The sequence below is a fragment of the Hakea prostrata genome, unplaced genomic scaffold (genome assembly GCF_041222555.1).
Source record: "Hakea prostrata isolate BN-2017 unplaced genomic scaffold, UWA_Hpros_2 contig_13, whole genome shotgun sequence".
Lineage (NCBI taxonomy): Eukaryota > Viridiplantae > Streptophyta > Magnoliopsida > Proteales > Proteaceae > Hakea > Hakea prostrata.
This window is the reverse complement of record NW_028291132.1, coordinates 1,009,532-1,020,538: the sequence shown is the minus strand read 5'-3', so window position 1 is coordinate 1,020,538 and position 11,007 is coordinate 1,009,532. Positions and strand designations below refer to the sequence as shown.

General features: G+C 41.3%; 1 protein-coding gene across 1 annotated transcript; it reads right to left on the bottom strand.

The window, feature by feature from the left end:
- Positions 1-5,968: 5,968 nt before the first annotated feature.
- On the bottom strand, positions 5,969-9,616 carry LOC148999361 (rop guanine nucleotide exchange factor 7-like). Its single transcript, XM_089141231.1, has 7 exons — positions 8,563-9,616; positions 8,361-8,477; positions 8,102-8,256; positions 7,800-7,874; positions 7,415-7,705; positions 6,964-7,320; positions 5,969-6,866 (listed from the first exon to the last, which is right to left on the bottom strand). Exons 1-7 carry the CDS (start codon positions 8,888-8,890, stop codon positions 6,372-6,374), a joined length of 1,818 nt encoding a protein of 605 aa, XP_088997357.1. The 5' UTR covers positions 8,891-9,616; the 3' UTR covers positions 5,969-6,371.
- Positions 9,617-11,007: the final 1,391 nt, after the last annotated feature.

The window sequence follows — 11,007 nt, the reverse complement described above, 5'->3', positions numbered from 1 at the left end:
TCTTTCTACAATGCTTGCACAATCTCTTGGTATTTCTCAGAATCGGGTTCTTTAACGCCATACCCCCTTTGTACTTCGATTGACAATAAGCTTGTGAGTCACTATAAATAGTTGCGTCTCGCTATCGCCAATGCTTTTGACAATCTAAGTCCAGCTATTAGGGCTTCCAGTTACTCCGCCTCGTTATTACTCAGCTTCAAATGCAAATCTCAATGCATACCGAATAATGAATCCCGCTGACTTTTCAGAGAATTCCAACCCCCGCACGCCCCTCGCTTGTTACTCTCGAACCATCCACATATACCTCCCAAATGGTCGAGATAGTGGGTTTGGCAATGTCTTCCATTGGTGTAGTCTCTACTACAAAGTCGGCTAGTGCCCGAGCTTTGAGGTCGTGCGAGGCTTAAAGCTCACTTGGAACTCACCGAGTTCAACCGACCAAGCCACCATTCTTCCGGACAAATCGGTTTACGAAGAACTTTACTAAGGGGAAAAGTAGTAAATACCTCGATGGAATGAGCCCGAAAATATGGTCGTAGTTTCCTAGCTGTTATCATAAGAGCTAGAGCCTCGTTTCTCGATCCGAGAATACCGTGTCTCCGTGTCAAGTAGTACATGGCTGACATAATATATTGGCCATCGCTTCTTGTCTTTTTCCGCAACGAGTATCACTACTGATCGTCGAAGGGGATGTCGCTAAATATAGCTACAAGATTTCTCCCTTCTCGGGTTGAGATAATAGCGGTGGTCTTCCCAATGTCTCCTTCAATTGTTCGAAAGTTTTTTGACACTCCTCAGTCCATTTTGCCTCCTTACTGCCCCTCAAGTCTTTGAATGCCTTGAAAAAAGGTTGACATTTTTCTCCCGATCCGTGAGATGAAACAATTCAAACCGGCTACTCTCCCCGTTAAACATTGCACATCTCGAACAGTTTTGGGGGCCTCCATATCAATTAAAGCCTGTATTTTGGCTGGATTAGCCTCAATACCTCTTTGTGATACCATGAAGAAACTCCGAAGGCACATTTCTTCGGATTCACCTTCATTTGGTATTTTTTGCAAAGACCGAAAATACCTCCGTTAAATCTTCAATATGTTTCGTCCTTGCAATGCTCTTTACCAGCATATCATCAACATAAGCTTCGACGTTTTTCCCGATCAAATCTTTGAAAATTTTGTTGACGGCCCTCTGATAAGTAGCCCCTGCATTCTTAAGGCCGAACGGCATGACTTTATAATAAAAACTTTCACAATCACTCATGAAAGCCGTAAACTTTTCGTCCTCCTTGTTCATGAGGATCCGATTATATCCCGAGTAGGCATCCATGAAACTCAAGGTTTCATATCCTGCAGTTGCATCTATCAACAAATCAATCCTGGGCAACGGGTAACAATCTTTAGGGCAAACCTTGTTGAGATCTGTGTAATCTATACACATCCTCCACTTCCCATTTTCCTTTTTGACCATTACCACTTTGGCCAGCCAGATTGGACATTCAATTGGTTCGATGAAACCAGAACTCTTCAATTTTTCAACTTCGCCCTGAACGGCTTCGTATTTTTCCATGGAGAAATTTCTCCTTTTCTGGATAACTGGTTTCACCTTTGGATCTATCGAAAGTTTGTGCTCTGCAACATGCCAATCAATTCCTGGCATGTCATCTGCAGACCACACGAACACGTCACTATTTTGTTGAAGAAAAGACTTTAACTCCCCCTTTGAATTCTTCCAGCTACTCAAATCCGATATAAGTGACTTTTTTTTCATCATTGGGATACAACTGAATTTTCTCCAGTTTCTCTACTGGCTCGGGCCTTTGCATTTCTGCCTGATCCCGATCATCTCGTACTTCAATTGGTAACGCAGTTACCTTCCTCGGGCCCTCCTTATCTTTTAGATATGCAACATAACATTGCCAAGAAATTCTCTGGTCAGATGAAACTTGACCGATTCCCACCTCTGTCGGGAATTTTATTTTTAGATGTTTCGTAGAAACGATAGCTCCAAACTTTGATAAGGATGGTCTCCCAAGGATTACATTGTAAGCTGGGAGCTCTCGAACCACTAAGAAATTTACCCAAACAGTAGCTTCTTTGGGGAAGCTTCCAATTGATAGGTCCAACTAGACCGATCCTTCCGCTATTGCAGACGATCCTGCAAAGCCATATAGATGCATGGATGATGGCTCCATTAAGTCTTCATCCACCTTAAGTTTCTGATAAGCTGCATAAGATAAAAGATCTGCAGCAAACCTGGTGTCAACTAACACCCTGTGTACTTCTCAGCGTGCAATCCCTACCTTGATGACTATGGCATCATCATGAGGTAAACAAACGCCTCTTTCATCTTCTTCGGGCAAAGGTGATCGAACCCTCACCATTTGGCCTTTTACGCTTCTGCGTTTCTCCGGCCCCAACGAATTTTGATTTTGCTTTCAGCTTCCGGAGTGATTCAGGCTCGGGACCTCCAAAAATTGTAAGGATCAGTGACCGAGTAGCATCAACCACTTCCTTACCCTTCTTAGACTTAGGAGCCTCCTTCAGTTGGTCTGGGCTAACCGAACGGTCCCTTTTGGTACCTGCGTCACGTGGTTCCTCTCGTCTTTTGTTGACGAAATTGGACAAATGTCCCTGGGATATCAATCTTTCAATATCCGCCTTTAAATGTCTGCAATCATTGGTATAATGACCGTAATCCTTGTGGAAACGGCAATACCTTTCTCTGTCCTACTCCCCAGGTTTAGTAGGAAGCTTCGGAGGCCACTTCAAGATATTTCGTTTCTTGATAATGTTTAAAACATCAGCCCGAGGAGTATTTCATGGAGTATACTCACTTTTGTCGGGAGATCTTTGTCGCCACGCCTGATGATTCTTCCAACTCGATCACGAATATTCAGCTTCTGCTTCTGCTTGTTCTCAGGAGCCTTCTGCTCTTTCGCAGAGGCTTTATTGTCCCCCTGGCGTGCGTCTAAATTTCCGTGACTTCTACCTGTTTTTGGCATCTTTGTACCAATTCAGCATAAGTTGTAGGCATATCTTGAAGTAATAACTCCAAGAGTCATCGATTTGTGAGTCCAGTGAACAAAGCAGTTTTAGCTACTTGCTCATCTAGATTTTCTATCTCCATTGTAACCCTGTTGAATCTTTTCAGGTATTCCCAAATCAATTCACTCTTCCCTTGTCTAATGGTAAACAAGGTTTCCTCGGTCTTCTTGATATGGATTCCACTCTGGAATCGTCCTATGAATTTGCGTGCCAATTCTTCAAAATCTAGGATCCTTCCTGATGGGAGGTTCGAGAACCATTTCTGTGCTGCTCCCTTCAAGGACGAACCAAAGACCCTACAAAGGATTTCATCAAAATTACCTGCAACTGCCATAGTCTACTGATAATAACTGATGTGGGCCGTGGGATCTCCAGAGCCATCAAACGTGGAAAAAGTTGGCAAACGGAAATTTTGAGGAAACTGATATCCGGCAATGGGCTCGGCAAATGGAGTCTTTCGAATAACTGAATAGATATCATCAGTTATTCTCCCTCTCGCCAATTGTCGGAGCTTTTGATTGATATTGGCCAATTCTTGACCAATATTTGCGGATCGACTCCCATCGACACGATCATTCCCTCGAACAACACGATCATTCTCTCGAACAACACAATCATTATCCCGAGCAGCACGATCATTATCCCGAGCGACACGATCATTAACCCGAGCGACATGTCTGTTGGTCGGTGAGTGAGTTCGTACTCCTGCACCCAACCGTGTATTTGAATTGGTAGTACTCCCTTGTGGTCCGTCAAACCGATTACCGCACCTAGGGAGATCCTCAGTTCTCCTAGGTACTCGGTCGCCTTCCCGAAAGTTCTGACCGACATTCTGTTCATTGATCAATCTTTGATCCCGCTGTGATGCTCGCCTTTCGGCACCACGATGATCAAGGCCTTGTGGTATCACCACCTGTCTGGTCAGTGCACGAAGTGCTTGACTTACCTCCAACATCTAGAGTTTCAGTTGATCCAATTGATACTAGAGTGAATCTGGAGGATTGTTACCTCCCTGACCACCATCTACTTCGAGTGGTCGACTTCCCTGAGGAATATCTGGATTGTTTACTCCGGGAATTTGGATGCCAGTATCTCGTTGTGCAACAGCTGCTGCTGCTGCCGCTGATCTAGTCACCATAGCTTTCTGAAACGTTTCCTACAGACGGCACCAAATGATGCGTCCAAAATCTGCTCAGCCCTTAGATCTCCTTTGAATGACCTGCAAAATAAAGCGTTAGATGTGGCCCAACCGCTGGGATCGGGAGTCCACCTCCGAAGGCTAAGTCAGTTGATGAACTTAATCACAAACAACTCTACTTGAGCACAGAGCTAAGGAATAACAAGAATACGATTCAGATAGTAAGCATCTGAGTGTTTTCGTTCGTCCTCTACGTTGTGGGTAGGTGATGTCTTATATAGAGTGTACCTTCGAATCTTCTTCGTTGGATGTATTTGAGCCTTCTTCGGATAGTCGTTGGATCTTAACTGATAGATCCGTTGAGTGATAGACTTCTACTAGTTTGGACTAGTAGATGACTCCTAGAATAAACCGATTGTTATTTGATGGTTATCCATATGATAGCGATGATTGACAACCGCCGAATTCTGCTAGCCGTCATTAGGTTGATTAACCTACTCCGAAAGTATCGGATTAGGGCATGCTTGTGACTGAGTAAGTTTTCTTCCTCAGCAAGCTGTCTCATGGACCCAGTTCACTCGGAAGCGAGTCGATTCCTTTCATCCCGACCGGAGTCGAGGGTCGAACCAAGAATGAACCAAGTTCGATCATATTTTATCCGTATCAACTCTAATGAGGGTGATATTGTGATTTCGCTCATGAGTCAACAGAATCTTGGGTGTAATGTTAAGAGTATGCAACTTGTAATTTTGAGAGTGTGCAATCTATAATTTAAGGCACTAAAGCATGCAACATAGAATTCAAGCCCCACCACAGTGTGCAACCTATAAAAAACTCAAAAATATTAGAGTTTGTAGATAATTGCATTTATATTTTCATTTTTGTATTACATTTACACCCATGCATGCTTCAAGTTATATTAGTTGTACCCATACCATTATAATAATAGGGTTAAGTAATGACTCAATGCCTGTTGTGTTTTTAAAATTCCTATATTACCCTTATTTACTTTAGAAATATGGAATTTTAGAAATTTGAATGAGTAATTAGGATATTTTGTATGTGGGTACTGTGTATTCTAGTATGTTGATGGGTCAATTTTCAAAGGAAAAATGCTTATCAGGCTATGGAGGCATTGCATGAGACAGGGAGGAAACATACTTTTTTGTTTTGGTCAAGATGGCTTTCAAGAAGCACTAGCCATTTGCAAAGCTCTTACTAGGCAAGAGATATGCAATTATCAAAGGTTTAGTTGGAGAGTGATAACCAGTGTATTATCCATATGATCAGTAAACCATCTTCGCAACCACTATGGAAAGTCAGCCTTATCATCCAAGACGTACAACAACTGGCAATTGAGTTCTTCGAAATCCAGTCTGCCGTGAAGCAAATATAATTGTTGATGCCATTGCCAAAGCAACAGTGAAAACGCAAGATTGTTTCTTATAACTACCCCCACTCCCCCCAAAACACCTTCCCTCTTTTTCTTTCCTAAGCTTTGTTATTACATAGAATAGGATCTAAGCTACCTAGAGTTTTTAATTTCAAAAAATAATTTTCCTTATTACCTAAAAAATGTTTCTAGTAATTTTTGGGCACTTTTTCAAATTTTCCTCATTTAAGGACGATTCAATAATAGCAAATGTTTCTGTTTCAATTTTTTTGCCCTTGCTTTAACAAGCAACTATCATAATAGCACATCTTCTTTGCTTAAAAAGAAAAAAACCAAACCAAGCCAACCCCACCGGCTCAAGGAGAACTGAACTACGACATCTTTCTTAAGAATGTTTGTCTTTGCTTGAATAGAATTTGATTATTTCAAAGCGGGTGATCTTTTCTTGAGTAATTTCCAACTGGGTGATATGGGAGGAAATCAAAATCAAACAAACACTTAAAAGTTCTCACTTGGATAAACATCGCCAACAGAGCTTGGAAGCTTCACATATAATTAGGACTGTACAGAGGGACAAGATTTACCAAAAGAAAAGAAAAAGAGTACAGAGGGACTAGAAAAAAGAATTTTGCTCTAATCAAAATCTAAATAGACCCTGCAATGTGCAAGAAAGAATCCTTCCAGTCACCCAAACTCTTTACCATTAAACAATCAAACTCATTACAACATGAATAAAACAATATCGGATTGTTAACTTTCTTCCTCTTGGTTTCTCTGTTCATCTATATGTTCAAAATTAGTCTTTTGGTGGAGGGCTTAAAATCCCTCTATGAAAATCCAAATTTTCCATGCTTGACCATCTTTTTGGTGTTTGTTGAGCTGAACTTGAGTTAGTATCTGATCCCGTAAGTGAATTACTAGAGCTTTTACCTCTCAAATCCATTCCAAGATAATCTGTCAAGACTTTCTTTACGCCAAACCCACGATGATAAGGTTTGTTACCATTGGGGAAGGGAGGTCGCCTCTGTCCTCTTGCAGGGCTAATAAGAGGAGCAGGTGAGAAGCTCGGGTTGGTGATAGCCGTTGCATATGGAGTGCTCGAGACAGGCACCGAGTACGGAATGGAAACCCTCTTGTGAGCAATCACACTGACTCTGTGAATGGAGGTGTAATCATCCGAGTGCTTGGTCAAGTCATCAACATAGAGAAGATCATCAATTCGGGCAACAATGTTGAATGCTAGGCTCTCCAAGACTCTGGAGTAGCTCTCTAGGATAGATTTCCCAACATCCTGACAATTCAAGACATTCATTTCAAAACTGAACTTTGTCTATTAAATTGAGACTAGACAGTGTGTACAACACAAGATCTCAATTAGAAGAACAAACCTTGTTGTGCTGTATCTTGCTCATGTCTAATGTTGTCTGTGGCAGACCTGGGAATCGCTGCTTCACGCAAAGCAAGAGGCTTTCAGCTCGATCTGCAAGCAACTCTCTCTTATCTGCATCACCCATCATCTCCTTGACCATCTCCCATGATGACTTTGAACCAGAACGGGCACTATTACTCGTAGACCTTGAGTTTGTTCTTCTGCGCCAGACATACATGGAGGTTTCGACGCGGTTAGCAATCTCAAGAGCCTGGTGTTCAGAAGATAGGTCAATGCAATCCAGAAGGAATTCGGGAGAGAACTGATCAGATACTATGTAACGGTAGATCATGTCTCCCAGGCTAGCTCTTCCATTCTGAAACCAAATATGCAGAACTTGTCAGTGGTCTTTGTTCTTTGTAATTAACCAGGGAAACAAATTTCATCATATAACACACATTCAACTCTACCTTTGGTAAAGCATCCAAGTAGGATTCAGGGATTTCCATTTCAGCCAATGCAATGCTGTTGATAGCCATGGCAGCTTTAAGGATTTGATTTGTGCTCTCACGCCTGTGTAGTAATTGCTTCCTAGAATTTTCCTGGAGACCACCAGGCGGGACACGAGGAACAGGTAGCCACCACTTTTCCTCTTGACGCTGAAGCGGTCTACGGAAAGAAGCCGATCCATCAGCATCTGTGTTGCAGATCCCTTGGTCAACATACCAAAATTCAGTATTGATGAAGCTATCCAATATCTCCTGTGCAAGGTAAAGACCAGTTAACTTGGATAACTAACACCAAATGAGAAGAAATGTAGTTAATGAACTGGGAACAAGCATTTGTGAATCTCACAAGAAGCATGTTGTCTAGTTTACGCAGTGCGGGGAGATTAATAAAGAGATCTGATCGCGGTCTGCAAGTCATAACCTGATTAATGCATCATGGAACAAATAATGGAAATCAGTTCAATGAACCACTCAAACATTTTGCAGATTTTGTTTGTAGCTATAAAATCATGTAATTGCCCAATTTACTTACAGTAGTTTGCATTGGAAAAGATAAAATCAATGGTCCTCCAATGTTGTGGAAATAGGTAAAACAACCAAAAAGTTTTAGAAATTTCATGTGGGTTGGAATGCAAGAACTAGAACTACCTCAAGCTTGCTTCCATCAGGGAATGTTTGGCAAGAGGGAGCAAATTCAACAATGTGATCACTAACACAAAGAAGCCACTCCATCTCTCTTCGCCACATTGATTTCTTCTCAGGAGGCAGGGGCTCTAATCTCCAAATTTGCCCGAAGAGCGTTGCTACAGATTGGGTAGAGATCAATAAAATTTACAATGAATTGGAATACAATAAGAGACTAGTTTCTCCGATCAAAATAGAGTTAGGCTTAGAGTAGAAAGATTACCACAGAGATTAGTGATGGCATTCGAAATCGCCAATGCTGTGCAAACCCCTTTCCCACATCCAGACATGTCTTCCCCAAGCAACAATTTTGAAAACCTCTCCTTCATCAACTCAACCTCTATTTAAACCCAGAGACCAGAGTTAAACTAGAGACCAGTGCAGAAAGAAACCATGAAAACACATGAATAGGAGGATTAACTTACCAGAAACGTCTGAGACTTGTTTCTCAAATTGTTTGTTCTCTAAATGGGTCTTCTCTTTAGATTTGGTAGCATCAGAAAATGAACAATTTTGTACTTCCGCCCGGATAGGCCAACCTAATGGTGATGCTGAAGATGATTCTACTGAGCTGCTGTTACACCTTTCTTCATTAGTTGTCGCATCAGATGCAGATGTATCGGAGCTGGAATTGCTCTCTCTGCATTCATCTCCAATCGAATCTGCGAATAACTCACTTTCAACCACATTCGCATTGAACGCATCTTTCTTGGCTTCCGTTTCTTGACCCTTGGTAACCCAACCCTCCTCCATTGTCTTATCTCCTAACTCAAGAAACCCAGCAGCAGAACCAAAGAACTCACTGTCTTTAACAGCCAGACCTGAACAAATAAAACCTTAAAACGAACCCATAAAGCAGAGATTTCGAAATCCAAAAGCCTAATGCAGAAAATAGACTGGCGTTCAAAGAGCTTCTGAACTTCACTGGTTCCTGTTCTTCCTTCGCTCTTTCTTATCGTCGTTTCTTGCAAGAAGAGAGTTCTATCCATCAAGACTTAACCATTTTGAAGGGTAAAAGGGGGATAGCATATTGGGATTTTGTTTTTGTTGGATATTTATATTGTGGGGAGGGAAGTGAAGGTAGTCATGATGACTAGAGCTTGCTCTAACACATGATCTCTGTGAGAGTTTAGGAGATGAAGAGCCTTCACCGTCGCTTCTTAATTTCAAGCTGCAATATTCTCTCTCTTTGCTTTAAAAGGACTCTTGTCTTGAAAACACAGAAAGCCAAAAGATATTCCAGAAGTCCTAGTTTCAAAAATTATTAGTTAAGACAGCAGGGGAATCGTGAATATAACGGGAATCAGGGAATGAGAGCCAGAAATTTATTACCTGCTACCCTTTACATTTGAAACTTGAAACTTGAAAGTGTTTTTTAACCGTTTCTGTTTGGCTTGAACTTGGAATGACCCCTATGGGTCCCGGCTGTAGCATTAGAAAACTGTTGGGGCTCAAATGAAGTTAGGTGGTTCAGTACACAAAAACAGCCAAAGAACAAAGAAGTTGCTGAAATGATCGAAGTAGGGTTCTTTGGTAAGGAAACTCTGGTATTTGTAAATACCCCTGAACCCTCTGATCTGATACCCTATGCGTGGGCCCGCCAGAAGTTGCCGTTATATGTTTATGAGTTTATCTTTCCGTAGACGTAATTCTAACTGTCATAAACATAATACAGAGACATTTTGGTAATTGTCTTTTTTTTTTGTTCACATTTTGGTAATTGTCTATCGCGCAGCATTATACCCGCCATGTCCGCAATATATTGCCGACACGAGATGATATATTGTTGTTTCCGTAAGTACCAATACGGAAAGGAGGTGCGACATGAGGTTTATAATTTATTGACGATATATCGCGAGAAATCAACGATAACTTCAAAATACGCTAGGAAATTGCCGAACATATGAAATGTCAATCAAAATCGCTTTCAAACTTCTATGTTTCGAACATTTAAGGCTTCTTCACAACGAAAGACAACATAAACCCAAATGAAGAGGAGAAAGAAATAAAAAAATGGAAATAAAGAGAATGGCTTATTATAATTGCAGAATGAGACGAAGACCAAGTATCCCTCTACATCATCATCTCTATGATGAATATCAAGGACAACAACAATAATAAAATTATGGAAAAAGATTGAAAGAGAAGCAACAGCAGCGGCAGAAGACCCCGATTGATAGAGAAGGAGACGGAAACCCTCGTTGGAACCACAATCTGCAATGTCGAGAACTTTGGGCAAATTATCAGCAAAATTCACTGTCTCGCAAGAGGGCGAAATGGCAAACTTCATCAAGAATTCGCACCTTGTTTATGCCTTGGAATAGGTGATTTAGGGGGAAAAAGAAAAAAGAGGGAGATGAAATCTCATTAGGAGTGGTGGTGTTATAGTAATTTTCATTTTTTTTTTGTCGTCATCAAACCAATTATAAAGATAGGGCCCATAGGCTAGGAGATGAAAGGGAGGTTGACTAATAAGTTCATAACACAAGTGCCCCATCTCTTATGGGAACATTCTTTGGTCTTTCTACATGTAAAGCGTATGAAGTGTGGGGTTTTAGGCTATAATTGTCCCTTTGATCAATAATCGAAAAAAAATCCATTATAACCTATAGGAATTGTGAGGAGAGGTTAAATTTTGAGACCATCTTGGGGGATGAAAGGAAGGAAGCCTAATATCACCAAAGTGACCACATGGTTGATGGCTCATGGTCTTTGATTGGATTGGCAAGCTTTGACTGTGGACTACATCAATATCACTCGTGAAAATATGCTGATAGGGCCTATTGTGCTCACAGTAGAACAACTTCATGTATGTGAATGCATGTGAGAGATATCTAGATGGAATCTACCAGGCATCAATGGTAGTTTCA

Coding starts and splice junctions, on each gene's coding strand:
- LOC148999361 (XM_089141231.1), bottom strand. CDS start 8,890: ATGGAGGAGGGTTGGGTTACCAAGGGTCAAGAAACGGAAGCCAAGAAA. Junction 8,257..8,360: donor TGCCATCACTAATCTCTGTG/GTAATCTTTCTA, acceptor CCCAATCTGTAG/CAACGCTCTTCGGGCAAATT. Junction 7,321..7,414: donor ACTTGGATGCTTTACCAAAG/GTAGAGTTGAAT, acceptor ATTTGGTTTCAG/AATGGAAGAGCTAGCCTGGG.